The sequence below is a fragment of the Typopeltis vanoorti genome, chromosome 13 (genome assembly GCF_054136105.1).
Source record: "Typopeltis vanoorti isolate ZY-2024b chromosome 13, IOZ_Tvanoo_1.0, whole genome shotgun sequence".
NCBI classification, from domain to species: Eukaryota; Metazoa; Arthropoda; class Arachnida; order Uropygi; family Thelyphonidae; genus Typopeltis; species Typopeltis vanoorti.
Genome location: NC_143561.1, coordinates 6630177 through 6647339, shown reverse-complemented (window position 1 = coordinate 6647339; position 17163 = coordinate 6630177). Strand labels below are relative to the sequence as shown.

Below are 17163 nucleotides of genomic sequence, written 5' to 3'. Positions count from 1 at the left end.
TATTAATAAGTTCTTGGTTCTCTTACATGTGTAAAATTATCTTCAAAGTATTATTAAATTAAAAGTATATAATATATCATATTTCAACTGATCTCACTTGCAATCACACTCAGTCATTGAAAATTCATAGTAAAAATTAAAACTAGATCAACACTTACATAAACTGAAAATTGGCAAGGGATACAAGGTACTTACAAAAAGTTCTTCATATATCCAGTGTCATAAATGTAGGTACATTGCTTGCTTTCCACCTGAAGACAATTTGAATGAAAAAGTTAAAAACAAATAAATAAATTACTGCTTGACTTCAAGTATATATACACACACACTTCAAATGCAATTTACTATAAAAACTGAACAAGATGAATAACTTATGGAAATCACAATGGACATGCACCATCCCACATTATTTTGAAACAAAGTTGACTATTTATAAGTTTAATAATTTTGTGTACAGTATACCACATATTCCACAAAATTTTATTACAGTTTATGTCATTTGTTTATTTATGATTATTGTACAAATGTACTTATTCCAAAAAAATGACTTTTGGCAAGATAAGTACTACTGTATACACACACACACACCCTCTGTCCAAAAAGAAACCAAACTTTTCGAAAACAGACGAAACTAGTGGCACCACCTGTTATATCTTTTTGTTGTCGAAAGCGGCAACCTTCATTAGTATTGTGTCAACTGTTTATGACATTTGTTTCATTAGAAGCACCAAGTTATAGTGCCAAGAGGGAGAGAGTGTTTTGACGAATGGTCGGAAAATGAGTTTCAAACAGAGAGCTGCGATTGACTTTTGTGTTAAACTTGGTAAAAGTTTTACTGAAACGCATCAAATGCTTCAAAAAGCTGGTGACAAAACGTGGTGTTTTGAGTATGAGCCCGAAACAAAGCACCAGAGTGGAGACCACCAGAAGGTATCTGAAAAAAAAAAAAATTGCTTTGAGAAGTCAAAAGTAAAGACAATGCTGATTTGTTTCTAAGGGCATTATCCATAAAGAATCCATTCTGCCTGGCCAAACAGCCAATGGCGAGTTTTATCTCGAAGTTTTGAAGTAATTGATAGCAAGAATTCATCACGTATGGCATGACTATCGTGATGCAGACAGCTGGTCACTTTGCACGATAATGCACCATCTCATCATTCAAACATTGTGAGACAGTTTTTGAGCAAAAACCAAGTTTGTGTGTTGGATCACTCACCGTATTCACCTGATTTAGCACCCTGTGACTTCTTCCCCCGACTTCATTTGCCGATGAAAGGAAAGCAATATGACAGCATTGAAAACTTTTAAGCAGCAGTAACCATGACCCTCAACAGTATCCCAAAAACCGATATAAAAAACTCAATTAACGAATTAACTAACTGTGCCAAACGCTCTATCGAAGCTGAGGGAGAGTATATCGAGAGTATATAGGCCAGTCTGGCTGGTTAGCGTATCCGCTTGCCAGCCGAAAGGCTGCAGATTCGAATCCCGCATGGGCCTGGATGTTTGTGATTGTCCTTGGAAATATTGGTGGTAGTGGTGGGTGGCAGTAGATAGTGTTGGTGTAGATGCAGTCAGTTGGTGGATTGGGTGGCAGAGACAGAGCTGTAGAGCAGGTGCCCTCCCTCGATGAGTCTTTGGACTCCCTGGAGGTGTTTAATAATAATAATAGGCCTGTGTTTTATTTTCTATCAAAAGTTCAGTTTCTTTTTTGGACAGAGGGTGTGTGTGTGTATATATATATATATATATATATATATATAAATCTGTATATAAAAACAAATGAACCAATTCTCAGCAGAAGATAATAAATTAAAGAGCATGAACAGATATAAAAATCAGTGTGCAAATGTAAAAGCTGTGTATAAAACATATAAAAAAGGGATGCAAAAAGGTGTAGAAAAATTCATAAGAAAACATATATTCTAAGGTATATTTCTGGGAAAATTCCCATGTTACTCCTCTTAAAAACTTATTTTTTAATAATTGGCTTTTTACTCAACAATTCTTAGGGCATTACAGATGTATTATAGAGACAAATATATGCTGAATAATAGAGAAAGAAAAATCGCACATACCTTTTTTTTGGATGTTGTTGGCTGTCTTCTTTCTGTAATGTGCATACTGCTGCTGTTAGGCTACATCCAAACAACATCCAAAAAAACGGTATGTATGAATTTTCTTCCTCTACTATTCTTCATATATTTGTCTCTATAATACATCTGTAATGCCCTAAGAATTCTTGAACTAAAAAGCCAATGACATTAAAAAGGGGCACTCCTAAATGAAAGTATGCGAAATATAGTAAAAATAATATATTTTCAAGCTATAAAAGCACGCACACACATCTTACATAATTTATATACGATGGTAAACACACTGATAGTCTGTAAAAATTTAAAAACTGGTGTGACACGTGATATATCTGAAAAAATCTGCCTGAGTATAGAGATCAGAAAGATTATGAATGTGACTAAAATAATGACTGTGCCAATGATCACTGGTAAAACAAGAACAATTGATTAAAATACACAACTCACATGTAGGCAGGTCATCATTCATCAACACAACAGGAAGGTTTACATGATGAGATGACTATGACCTATGACATGAAGTCGAGAGCAAAAACAAACAACTTCCTGTTTACGGTCCCTGCATAGACTAGACTAAACTGCTACAATTTAATTTCAGGCTTGATTAGACAGAGCTTATAATTGGTCTTCTTTCTATTCCATGATAACTGCTACTGAGATATGATCTGCCTGGAATCGGTGTATGGAACAGGCATCTGGTATAAGCGTAAGAAATGAGACCAAGCTTCAGTATCTGCAGCCTCATTTCCCTAAATACCAATGTGGCTTGGAATCCAACAGAAGAACACATTCAAGTGTAGCTTCCATAACTGATAGAAGACTAGTCGAATTTGAGAGAGCTCTGGACATTTTGTTTCTCTTTTTTTTTAATGGAGAATCCATCTCACAGAGGTTGATCCAGTTTATTGCCCATCCATGGCACACTAGTACTGTGGATAGGAAATAAAGAACTTGTTCGCATTTCACTTGAAAAGCATTGGATTGTATACCTTGGGAAACGTGGCAGAAGACTGTTCCAGAAAGCAGCAGTGGTAAAGGGATGAATAAAGAGGAAGAGGAATTTGTTCTGTGGGTTGCAGTTGAACTGTGAGAGGATGCTGATTGGATCCTGCACGTGTTTGGATAGATCTAACAGAGGGTAGGAAATCATTGTTGCCAATTCTAATGAACAGTAGCCATAGAAGTATTTATAGAAGATGCAAGCTGCAGAACCTGAATACCAGTGTGAATTTCAGTAAAGTACATTAATGAGAGAGGGGTCATCAATCAATCAATTTTTTTTTATATACAGGCAGTCCCTGGGTTACGGACAACCCAATTTACGGTGTTCTGTACTTATGAACGGGCTACCAAGGCTCCCCATAAAAAATTATTAATAATTATTTTATTAATTATTATTAATAGATATTAATAATTCGGGCACAAGTTTCTTCCACGCATGTAAACAAGTGGTTGACAGTGGTAATGCATTACAATTGGACATCAATGAAAATGATGTCATTGACTTAGAGTCCCATTCACAAGAATTAACCAATGAAGACTTTATAGAGATAGAGAAGCAGCTGATAGAAACACAAGAACACAAAGAATCAGAAGATCCACAGCCAAGAAAGTTTATGACAAAAGAATTAGCTGAAGCCTTTATTCTCATTGAAGCAGGATGCAAATCCTGCTTCAATGAGATGAAAGGAGAGCAAGATCCTAATATTGAGCGGTTTACAAAGGTTTACCATGCAGTTAGTGAGAATATCAGCTGCTACAAGGCCATTTATGATGGGGAAAAAAAAAAAAAGGCTGTGCAAACAATCCCAGATACCTTTTTCAAGAAACCAACTTCAGTGGTAAGCTCGCCTCCTCCAACACAAGGTAAATCCTCTCTAGCACCAGAATCTGATCCTGATTCTCTATCACCCACTGCACCATCTCCATCATCATCTTCTGATTAATGTTATTATTATTATTATCTGAGACCTCCAGGGAGTCAAGGACCCATTGAGGAAGGCTGTAAATTACCGAACCCAGCTATCATACCTTCCCTTAAATTCATTTACACTAGATGCACTCACTACCCCTGAGGGCAAATTATTCCACTCACTCACTGCTCTCTGGGAGAAAAACCTTCTCCCATATTAGTCTACCTTCTTGCCTCAAAAATGTACTTCCCACAAGCAAGACATTTATGCAACATTAGGTGAGCGTTAACCTTGAATATTCTTTTTTGAAATTTCTCCTATCTAAACTTTTTGTATGAGTTTGCTTTTATGTTCTGTTTGTTTGAATTAAAAGAAAGAGTACAATAGTTTCTGTAACTTATTATTACAGTACAGGGGCATTATTATTATTATAGCATTATACTGTATTATTATTGCACACATGAGCCATTATAGTATTGTTATTATTACCGTATATGCATTGTTCATCAGGGATCCAAGTTGCATACAAATCTGACCAAAAGACATTCTGAGGAATGTATCTCGTCCATAATCCGTGGACTGCCTGTATATATTTATCCAATACACGAGAAGTACAAGAACCTAAAGAACATCAGTGCCGCATGTGAGTGACATTTTCTGTATAGAATCTAGTATTTTTAGGTAGCTCTTTGGGACACCATCCCAGATGTGAGAATAGTATTCAATGCTAGAGTAGACTGGCGATTTGTATAGGATTAGGAGCTGCTTGAAGTTAAAGTAACACCTCAAGCAAAAGAGAAAATCTAATTTTTTGGATGCAGAGGAGAGAATATTTGTGATATGTTTGTGCCAAGAAAGATTTGAGGTTAGAGTTATCCCAATAAGATAAATCTCACTTGAACAGATATTTGGATATTGTAAAGGGACGGACTGGAAGAGTTTTTTTTGTGGGAAATAATGGAGAGATGTGTTTTGCCCATAGTGAAAATGACAAGGTTATTCAAATTCCATTGATGAATGTTTTGAAGAGCAGAATTTAAGGTAGTAGAGATTAAAGTTCTGCAGACCTGCAGAGAATTTTGTGACTCTAAATATATAATATGAACCTTTAGTAATTAGTAATAATACAATATTATGTATTTAATGCAAACTCTATTACATAGAGCTCAGCAGTAAAGTTGTTCCATTCTAGGATCTAAGCAGATATTATCATTACCATGGAGATCTAGGGGTTATCCATAATTTCTATGGAAAATCCCTCGTTTTCTCCATTCCTGCCATGTACTAAAAAAAAAAAAGTCTTCAGCATCAATCCCATAAGATCCCTTTAATAATGAAAGGGATCTTACTCACTTCCTTTCTTACTAATGGCTTTACCAAATTGAATGTCAACAAGATAATTAATAATTATAGTTTCCTTGTCATCTGCCAATCATTGTAGTAGTGATACAAAGATGGTCTGTGATATCACCATTCCCTATACTAAAGGTGTATAGGGAATGGTGATTCTCATAATGGTGAATAGGGAATCTCAGAAGGTATAGCCAAACTACTCAGATCTGTTGGCCTACAAGTGTCCTTCCATCCTATCAACAAGATATCTACTGTTTTAGGCTCAGCTAAAAATAAACTTCCACCCTGGAGCATATCAAATTCCTTGCTAGTGTAGATTATTGTATTTCGGCGAAACAGACGAATCTGCTTCACGGCATCTCTAATGGACTGGATGCTTCCAGCCGAACTATATGATCAGTTGTTGAGTGATATTTACAGAGACTAGACTGTGTTCTGGGAGAATAAAAAAAGTTGTTTCATTCTAAAAACCATAAAAATTAGAGTTTTTTCCAGAATCTATCCAACACAACTGGATGATAGTTTATTAGGAATTTAGGATCCTTCCCTGGGTTAAGAAGGACAATAACAATAGCCTTCTGTCAGATATCTGGAAATATACTCTCGCAGAAAATTCTGTTGTAAAGGTTCAGCAGCTCATCCCTAGAAGTTATTTGGTCCAACAGCATTTGGATGACATTTAAGCAAAGCACTTTTCATTTCTTCTTTTAGGAGAGGCCTGTTGCATTCTTCAGTGTTGCTTAAAGGAAAGAGAATTTATTGTTTCTCTACTTTGGATTTTTAGGCAAGGAACTCAGGGGAGAGAGTTAAGAGGATACTGTTGATGTTTTAACAAAAATATCTTTGAGTGTGTTGTCATTTGCTGTTAGGTTAGTAACTGTGCATCCATTATGTCAAGGATAGAGAAAGTGAGCGGTTTATCTGTCTTACATTTTCTAGATTTTATCCTAAACTTCTTTACTGTTGATTGTTCTTGTTATGGAAGATAAATGAATGTTGCCCCACAGCAACAAAACTTGTTGCTGTGGGGGGTATCTGCAGAAGATGCGTCATGCTATCTTAGCTGCTGTGCAATCATCATTCCACCATGCCATTGGGATATATGGAAAATGACCAGAGGTTTTAGGAATTGCAGTTATTGCAGCTTGTGTAATACAATGTTTCACTATATCACTGATTGAAGAAAGTGTTGCTTCCTGTGTTTACGGAGAGAGTACTGCTGTTGAGCATACGCTGAACTCTTCCTCTAATGTTCATTTGAGCATTACTCTACAGAGTGCTGTGGCCATTTAAATCCTCTAAAAGTAAATGCAATATGAAGTCATTAAACCTTGAGAGTTATCTGCAGTAAGAGGAAGGTAGATTCATGATATTGACTGTTATTAGAATTCTGACTGAGAGTCAGACAGCAAATGCTTCTATGTTGGTATTAAGTGGGACTTGTTGCAAGGGGAGGGGATGGTTGTCCAAAAGGATGATGATTCCTCTGTGGGCAGGTCCATCCCCTGTCCAATCCTTATGAATGATGGTTACATTTCATAATGCTGATTCATCACTCAGCTTCCAGGTATGTTTCCTGCAGGCAGAAGCATACTGGTTTATACTTTGCAAGAGAATTTTGATGGAATTCATGACAATTCCATTGTAGAAATGTTTTCATAACTTTTCATCTGGCTTCCTATGTTGGATGGTTTTGTTTTTATTAGCCTTGATTTTTTTTTTTTGTTATTTGCTTGTTATTTCTACAAGAATGTCACCTGAACAGAGTTTCTTAACTGTTTTGGGGGATCTTGCCAACCCCTTCTGGATGAAGAAGGGTGACATTTTCCCAAGTGAATGTTGTTCTTTAACATGAACACCCACTCTCCAGCAAGCAATGATTGCAACTGGGAGTGGAATGCCAGGGTTACACCAGACACTATATTGACACCACAGTGGGATGGGGAAGGAGACTTACTGCAACACTGTCAATCCTTGTAAGCTCATTAGACAACTGATCCTGGTCACAGGTTGCACCGCACAGTAAACACGGCAGCAAGGCTTTGGATAGTGGGCTGGAAGATAGAATAGCAAAAAAGATTCAGGACAAATGGAGCAAAGAATATATAAATGAAGAAAGCATCATACAAGAATAAAGAATGAAAAAAGCCAGTACCATCGCATCAACATTTTAACCCTTCTATATGGGGATGAATGGACCTGCCCAAAGATTGTCGGAATAAGTGAGACATGGATGGAAGAGGATGACATCCTGACAGGAATAGAGATGGAAGGGTATGATGTGTTTCATGAGGATAGAAGGGGTAAAAAGGGAGGTGGAGTGTTATTGATGATAGAGAAATAGTTATGTCCATACAAAGTAGAGATGCAAGACGGAAATAGTGCCAGTGGTTTTGAGGCAGTATGGTGTGAGATAGAGGTGAATGGAATCAAATACTTGGTGGGATGTTGTTATAGACCAGGTAATGTGGATGGTGGTGATAGTGAAATGTATAATCAAATTAGCCAAGCAAATAAGAAAATGGTGATCATTATGAGTGATTTTAATTATGGCAATATAGACTGGAATGATGAGATAGCAACTGGAAGTAAAGAAAACGAGTTTCTTGAGTTTTTGAGGGATAACTACCTCAGACAGTATGCAAGAGAGGGCACACGAGGATTAAGGGTCTTGGATTTGGTCATCTCATCAGAGGATGTAATTATAAATGAGGTGTCAAATCATCCACCAATTGGTGAGAGTGACCATGAGGTGATTACCTGGGTGGTTGCCAGCAGTGCAAGCACCCCTGTGAGAAAAGGGTATATGCGGAACTACAAGGGGAGTGATTATGAAGATCTCAGGAGACAGCCTGTGTGTGTAGCGTGGAATGAGGAATTAGCTGGAAAAGAGATCAATGCAGCTTGGTGGATTTTCAAAAACTATCTAGTAGATGCAATGTCTAAATGTATTCCAAGGGTGAGAAGGTTAAATAAGGTAGGTGTGAGATGAATGAATAAAGAGATTAAGCATGCGATACAGAGAAAAAGGGCATTGTGAAGGCAGCATAAGAGAAGTGGAAATAACCAATTTCATGAGATCTACAAAGACCAGGCAAGGAGGGTGACTTGGTTGGTGAGAGTAGCTAAAGAGAGGTATGAACAGCAGTTAAATAATGAAGCCAAAAAGAATCCTAGGGAGTTCTTTCGATATGTAGCCAGCAAAAGAAAGAAAGAATGATTATGGAAGGATGATAGTGATTGGAGAAAATGGTATAAAGACAACTGTTGCAGAATGTGTAGTGAAAATACTTAATGAGTAGTTCATAAAGGTCTTTCAATCTTGTGAATGTGACTTCATGGAGAGATCGAGAGCAGTTGATGGGGAGGAGACACTGACTGTGAGCAAGAGGTGTTTGGGGAGTTGAGTAAACTAGATGTAAATAAGGCTGTGGGACTTGATAATATATCACCACATATTTTGAAGGAACGTGCCAGGGAGTTGACACCTGCCTTGACATTTTTTTAATACGAATCTTGCACTTGGTCAAGTTCCTAAGGAGTGGAAGGAGGGCAAGATTGTGCCACTTCATAAAGGAGGTGATCGAACTCAAGCATCAAATTATAGGCCTATCTGTGCGTCCGGTGTTGTGGTTAAGTTGTTGAAGAGGCTTGTGAGAATTAGGATCCAGAGTTGGATTGACAACAATGGTATTATCTTTGATGGACAGCATGGATTTGCTAAAGGGAGGTCATGTTTTAGTAATCTACTTATTTATTACAATAAAGTGAATGCTTCCTTGGACAGAGGAGAAGGATACACAGTAATATACTTGGATTTCGCAAAGGCTTTTGATAGAGTACCTCATGATAAGTTGATAGTCAAACTAGAGCAGATGGGGTTGGATATTAGATTAGTGCATTGGATTGGAGACTGGCTATCTGATAGGTATCAACAAGTTGTGTATGGGGGTGCGATATCCAGGAAAAGAAAAGTCACTAGTGGAGTGCCTCAGGGGTCTGTTTTAGGGCCATTACTGTTTAACATGTATATTAATGATATTGGCGAAAATTTGGATGGAGATATTCAGTTGTTTACAGATGATGCAAAGCTGGGACGAACCATAAAGAGTAGTGAAGATGTTGTGGCCTTGCAAGATGAATTGAATAAATTGAGTGATTGGGCACGGAAATGGGGATACAAGTTCAATGTTGTAAAATGTAAGATTTTAAATGGAAAACAAAGATGGGATGCAGAATTGATGCTTGGTGAGAATATATTGTTGGAGGTAGAGGAAATAAGAGATCTGGGAGTGATAGTGGATAAGTATCTAAAATTTAGGGGACACATCGCCAAAATTGTGAAGACAACACAAAGGCTTCTGGGAATGATGTGGAGGACACTGATGTGTAGAAGTAGAGAGATTCTTGTTCCGTTGTATAACACTTTGATTAGGCCACACATGGACTATTGTGCCCAGATTTGGTCACCGGGTTTTCAGAATGATGAAGAGATGTTGGAAACGGTCCAAAGGCAACTGACCAAGGTAGTTTCTGACCTCTGGAATGTTGAGTATGAAGAAAGATTGAGATGATGTAATTTGCAGAGTCTGGTGGAGAGGAGGAAGAGGGGAGATATGATAGAGACCTACAAGTTAGTAAGGGGTTGTTATAAGATTAATGGTGGAGAAGTTCAACAGAGAATAGTGGGAGATCAGGGGAGAACCAGAGGTCATCCCTGGAAGCTGTATAAAGAGGGTGTGAGTAGGGGAGTGAGAGGCAGGTTTTTATCATGCAGAGTTGTGAATGATTGGAATGCCTTGCCTGAGAATGTGGTGTCTGCAAGGAGTTTGAGTGTGTTTAAGACACGGTATGATGAGATGTATGTGTGTGATAAAAGGACCTCCCAGATGAGTCTTTGACTCCATGAGGTCTTGGGGTAATAATAATAATGAATGTCTGTGAATGCTAAGTGGGGGGGATTTCCTCACCAGTGTGAGACAACTAATAACTTATTGAAGGCCTGAAGTGACTTGAAAATGTTCATGATTTCTGGATTATGTAAAAAACAGCCTACCCATGATACTTATGCACTATATGATTCCCAACCATGAAATGTTGACTCCTTTCATCAGTGAAGTCATAAAAAAGTGGCAAAACACTAATCACTCACCTATTAAGCTTGTTTACTTCAATCTTATTTGAAAAATTCCTTGAAAATTGCTAGCAGATTAAAAACTGAAACCATATTTTCTGAAGACAGATAATGAAATTGATAATGTAAAAAAACTACATTACTTGTTGTTGTGTTCATTTTTCAAACAAAAGCAAACACTGAAATCATTATTAAAACTGAAAAATGGTTGCCAAAATGCTGTTCTAGTTGGCTGAGCAAACATCTTCACTTTTGCAAATGTCTCCAGACAATAAGTGAAAATCAATTCTTAATATGAACTTGGCACACTGCTTGTTGCAGACCTGAAGTGACTTGAAAAAAAGTTTCCAGAAAAGGTTCTCAGATTATCTTACTTTTAACCCCTTAACGTACCAATTAAAAATCAGAAAGTGGTCGTTTTTCTGCCAATTTTTTGGGCAAGGGTGATTTGCTGGATCAAATTCATCATTATTTGAAAAAAAAAAAATTATGAATATGTGCAAATGCAAATGAAATAGCCGATACATGCCATTGGCAACTTTTCTCAGCTGAAAGGATAGAGCACAAGATTGTCTAGTGTCTATATTCGGTTGTATTTATATGTGAAACCAAAATTCAAAATCAATTTTGGTGCAATAAACAAAAGACGTGTCACAGACGTCTTTGTATGTTAAGGGGTTAACCACTTTAGTACAAAAGATGCCATAGGTTTACAGCCATTCATAGATGCAAATGTCATAAAATATAATAAATAATAATAAAAAAACAAAGGAATAATATAAATTTTATTCTTCATAGAAACTTTTTTTATAATAACTGATAGCAGAAAATGTTAAAATAAATTGCTAAACGAGTATTTAGGCATCGATGCTGGTTTACATTCATGTTGCACTTTAATGGAATAATAACAATTATTATTATTATTACGGGAATCTCCATGGAGTCAGTAGACTCATCGTGGGAGACCGAAACTATCAAAACAATATCTATCATATCTGTTCTGGAATTCATTTACAGATGAAGAGCTCACAATGGAGTCAGGCAATGCATTCCACTCATTCACCACCCTCCAGGTTAAAAACCTCGTCGTCACACCCTTGTTAACCACACTTTTCCTTAATTTCCAGGGATGACCTCTTGTTCTTCCATCACGATCACATAGCTCAAACATTTCCCCTGCATCAATCTTATAAAAACCTTTTAGTAATTTAAATGTTTCTATCATATCCCCTCTTCTCCGCCTATCAACCAACCTCTGCAATCCACAAGCTCTCAATCTATCAATGTAGGAAGCATTTTTTTACATCACTCACCAACTTAGTCACTCTCCTCTGAACCCTTTCCACAACCTCCTCATCTTCAATGAATCCAGGTGACCAGACCTGAGCACAGTAATCCAAATGTGGAAGTATCAACGCTTTATAAAGGGGAATAATACCCTCTTTATCTCTGGATGTTAGTGTGTTCCTCAATAACCAAGTAATCCTATGTGCAATCCTGGACACCTTAGCAATGTGTCCCCTGAACTTCATCTCCTTATCTACCAACACCCCTAAGTCCCTACCATTCCATCAATGTAGTACACATCTGGTAATCTTTTAATCCCAAAATGCATAATTTTACACTTTTCCACATTGAACTGACATCCATTTCCTTTTGCCCATTTTACCAGCTTATTTAAATCATCCTGTAAACTCTCAACACCAGCTTTATTTTTTATTGCGCTACCCAGTGCTTTTTTCTGGCGGTACGCAATGGCACCTTTTTTCTTAAGTTTTTAAAAATTTGCAATTTATTGACAGCAAAATGTATTATAAATATTAATTATATGAAGAGCCAAAGGCTTCAATTCGGCGACATAATCTTATTTGAGTTAAGGGATATTACATCCCATATTGTTTCATAGCCGAATAAGAAACTTAAAGAGTTTCATGCCGAATATAGTAAATATATAAAGTTCGGCGAGTCCAAGCGTAAGCAAATACCTGGATAGTGTTACAACTGACCCTTTAGGGAGTGCAACACTGAGGCAACTCATGGTAAGGGTGGAGCAAGCTCCGATCACTATTCTTGATATTTTCCCATAACGTGAAATCCAGCTCCTAGGAGCTGTATAATATTCCGGTAGGTGGTACTGTGTTCAAGAATTGAATTTTCAGTTTTCATTACTCATAAGTTGGTACGTAACCGGAAACAGGATGTTGTGTTCACTTCCGATTGCTTCCAATATCGGTTAATCAATTCTATATTCACTCTGCAACAGGCAGGTGTTCATGTGAGTTTTGAATTAATCTAAGTTAAATCAGTGCAATCATTGTTCAAAATGAGTAAAATAAGTAGTTACTTTATGCCATTGAGAAAAAAAGTAAGGCTGAAGAAGCAGAAATTGTTGAATCTACTTGTGATCCTGTAAAACAGAAAACTAGCACTGAAAATACACTTGGTGAAGAGGATCACGAAACCAAGATGAAGATCCACGTGGTCAAAAGGAAGCAGCTTCTGATAATGATTGGCCAAATGTTGGACATTTTTGCAGAAAAATGACTTGCGAGAGAAATGAGTGGCTGTATGTCAAGAATAAAATGTTGGGCTACAAAGTGTGTTGTGATGTCGGAAGTCTTGTCGTCGATAAACACATGGGAACGAAAATTTCAGCGTAGTGGTCAAATGGTAAAATCAGTCATTTTGGAGAATCTCCCAAACAACAGTTAATGTCATTAAGAAAAAAAAAAGATTTACGATCATAAGGAGAGTGCAGCGCACAAAGCATGTCAACAAAGCGAGACGACGAGGGTAAATCGGAGGATATGTTAAAAGTGTGGAAGTTGCTGTAATAACATCTTCATGGTGAGTACTGGTACCTTTTTTCCCAGAAAAAAAGCACCACCGCTACCCAACTTTGCATCATCAGCAAACAACTGAATATCTCCCTTAAAGTCATTCCCTATATCATTTATGTACAAATTAAACAACAATGGCCCAAGCAAAGATCCCTGAGGCACACCACTGGTCACCTGCCTCATCCTGGACACTGCTCCTGCATACACATAATTTGCAGCACAAAGAGAAATAATTAAACAGGTTTAATTGTTCCAATATTTTGTCTCAGTCACAGAGACATCATCATCAGGAATACAATGTTAAAATTGTAATAACATACACAAAAACACACAAGAAACAATAAGTGAAAGAAATGAGCTAGAATAAATAAAGACTGAAGTCCTATGAGCGGCACCCTCAATGGGTGCTGCTGGCTAACCTTAGATGTTGGGAGGAGGGGAAGGCGTAAGAATTAAAGTTTTCCAAATTTTAGGAAGTTCAATACAACTATATTTATTAAGATTAGGCTGTTTTTTTTAAGTCTGCTGCAGGTTTTAAAAAGAGTCTTTCAAGCTTGCATTGGTGCAATGAAGCATGGTGGTTTTCCTCCTTTGGATTCTGTGTAAGGTATCCAGGGCATGGTCTGCTAGACCTGATTGACCATAATTGTGGTGCCAGATGTATTTTTTGTGTTCTTCTAGGCAGATGTTAGCAGATCTTCCAGTACAGTATAATGATAATTTGGAAGAACAAGGAACCTTGAAAACACTTGGAATAGAGAGGAGAAGATGCAGATCCTTAGTTGAGCAGAGAAAAGAAGAAATAGCCTTCAAAGTTCTGGCTATTTCTTCTGAAGTGCCCTGGATAGAGAGAATAGTAATGGCATTACAGTAGTCTTTATGTTGAGGAGGATGTGAGGAGGTGGAAGCGACAGATAATTTGTAGATTTTTCTGGTATTGTAACCATTGGACAGGATGGTTACAATACCAGAATAAAGGCAAGTGAATAAAGGCAGGTGAATAAAGGCAAGTTGTGTTGTAAGGGATGCTTGGGCGGAACAGAGATTGGAGGCTCTGTTGACAAGGATTTTGATGACCCAATATTGTTGAGAAGGTTGTATTAAACTTCCCAAAATTTAGAAAACTTTGATTCTTAGGCCTTCCACCCAACAGCACCTACAAAGGGTGTCCCCTCATAGGACTTTAGTCTTTATTTATTCTATCTCATTTCTTCCACTTATTGTTTCTTGTGTGTTATTACAATTTTAACGTTTGTATTATTCCTGATGACGTCTCTGTGAGTGAGACAAAATATTGAAACAATGCAACCTGTTGTTTAATTATTTCTCTTTGTGCTGTAAATTATTCCATTAAAGTGAAACATGAATTTAAAGTAAATTGGACTTGAATATGTATCTTTCTATCTTGTGATTTTCACAGAATGAAAGCACATCACTGAAAAATAAAACTAATAGTTTTATCCTGTCACAAAGGTATATATATATATATAAAATAATAATTCAGAATAGTAATATGATCAGAGGCAACACAAAGAATGTGGAAATATTAATATCACTGGTTTCCTATGTAGTATGAGAGCCTTGTATAAGAACATGGCAGTAGATTTTAGCTGTGCTAAAAGGAAAGTGTTTTTAATCAGTATAAGTGTGGCTTTAGTCACAAATTGTGCTACATTTTTTTAGTAATACGAGTGTTCTTCAGTGGTGTTGCTTTTGAGTTTAGTTGTTGTGTATACTGCTTTATTTTTGGTTTATTCTTACCGAGAGGGTGAGGTCAGAGTCGGATGTTAGAATAGAAGAAAAAGATAAGTTTTTCATTATTTAGTATAGTATAGTTTATATGCATCGCATAAGTATGGCTTATAGTAGAGCGTTTAGTATATAGTTATAGTAGTTCCTGGTATTCGGCACTATTTGAATGATGGCAGCAGCTGTAGCTCAAATTACAAATGCTGTCACCAAGTCCTCCCCCATTTAAGGAATACATTTTGTGTAATATACTACAAAATTTTGTGGTATGCGATGCTTGTGGTATGTATGCATCCCAGTAGTTGAGTATGTGGCAAGTAAGAGATTGGGGAGTACATATATGTGGAAAATGTAGGAAATGAGAAAAACTTGTGAGTTAGAGATTACCGTAACCAACCTCGCAGTGTTGCATCAGAGATGGGAGAATATCGACCTAGAAAGACAAGTAGTGTGATAGAGGGAGAGAATAACAAGCAAAATATAAATGAAAAAGTAAGAGTGGAGAGTGTGGAAAGTTTGAATAATTATGAAGTTTTTGGAGATGGTCTTAATTGGGAGGATGAATGTGGAGCAAGAGTGGGCAGCTTGGAGAGAGAGAGAGAGATGAACTGAAAGAGGAGGTGGAATGTCTTGGGAATGAGTTGAGAAGTGTGAAAGATGACATTAAGTGAACGGAAGAGATGAATGCAAGGCAAATCAGAGTAGGAGTGAGAGAGAGGGTTATGGGAATGATAGAAGAGGAGAGAATAGCAACAGTAGAAGAGAGGGAATGAGAAGAATGAGAGTACTGGAACCAGTGCAGTTGTAAGCTGTCCTACTCGTGACCAAACAGGCAGAACAGCCAACATCAGAATCTCTGAGCACCACAAGGACTACATTCAGTTCCACCATTGTAGCTATTCAGGATCTAAAGACTATGCTTTGGACACCCATCAGAAGATACATTGGAAAAAGACCATCTTACTTCACCATACAAATACAAGAGATTTTTTGGACTCTGCCTCTGTTTTAAAAAATAATCCAAACATTGGACGGGTGAAACTCATAAATATGGGAAATACTTATCCTCAGATCATTAGCCCAATGACCAAGAAACCTTGCCCAACAGGTTTGAGGTGGCAGTATTTAGGACCTTCATCTCATCTATCATCTTGGGCCTGTTGTTGTTTGCCCAATCACCACATTGGGTAAGTGAGGGTGAAGTGCCCATGTGCAACATATCTTTCAGAACATTGTTCCAATGATGGAAATTTAACTTTCCAAAATATTGGACATATTAATTAAAGGATTTTAATTAGTATATCTAAGTGGTAAATCCTTATTAAAAATAGCAGTGTGAATAATCAACATATAAGTCTAATCACCAGAGGCAGATTCCTCTCTGGTGATAGGGTAATCAATCTCATACAAAGCTAGCTGAGTTCCCCCCCCCATCTCTTAAAAACAGGTTTTTCATCTTGCAAAACTGTAAATTGGACAGAGAACACATGTGCAATTAACAAACAAAAATATTATGTTGTAGGCAGTAGATGGTGCAGTGCAAATAGTGGACTGCATAGTCTTCAGTAGAGCGGCTTCTGTGATAAGTCCCTGAATTCCATGGAGGTGCTATGTAATAATTAATAATACAGAATAGCATATGATAATAAGGGAACTTAATTTCTAGAATCCTTGAGAGTTAAATATCTTAGACAGCATGTGATGAAGAGAATACAAAGATCAGAGGATCTGAGTAAAATGTTATCCTTGGCCCCTTGCTAGTAATCTGATCAGTTAGCCTTGAAAGGTAGAAGACTAGAATCTTAAAACTGAACTTAAAGCAGTACTAAGAATGGAAGAATTTGAAGGAAAAGATATTGGTAATGCATGGAAGTCAGCTAATGAATATTTGCTAACAGCAGTGGCAACTTGATTACTTCCAGTATGTGACAAAGCAGTTTTGTGTAAAATGGAAGATTAAGAAAATCAAATAAGAAAAAGAAGATATAAAGTAATAGATGTTGGAAGTATTTTCCCTTGGTTATACTATAAATTAATGATGCCGAAAAATTATATTCTTGGTTTAATCCTTATCCAAGTCT

The 17163-nt window shown here is 37.1% G+C and overlaps 1 protein-coding gene across 3 annotated transcripts in view; it reads right to left on the bottom strand.

The window, feature by feature from the left end:
• The window catches only part of LOC150099909 (uncharacterized), a 101328-nt gene that overhangs the window by 81694 nt on the left and 2471 nt on the right, over positions 1–17163 (bottom strand). For all 3 annotated transcript variants that reach the window (XM_090402532.1, XM_090402531.1, XM_090402530.1), the window contains exon 2: positions 196–251. In XM_090402532.1, coding sequence (XP_090258658.1) covers positions 196–251 — 56 coding nt within the window. The remainder of the gene's footprint in view (positions 1–195; positions 252–17163) is intronic.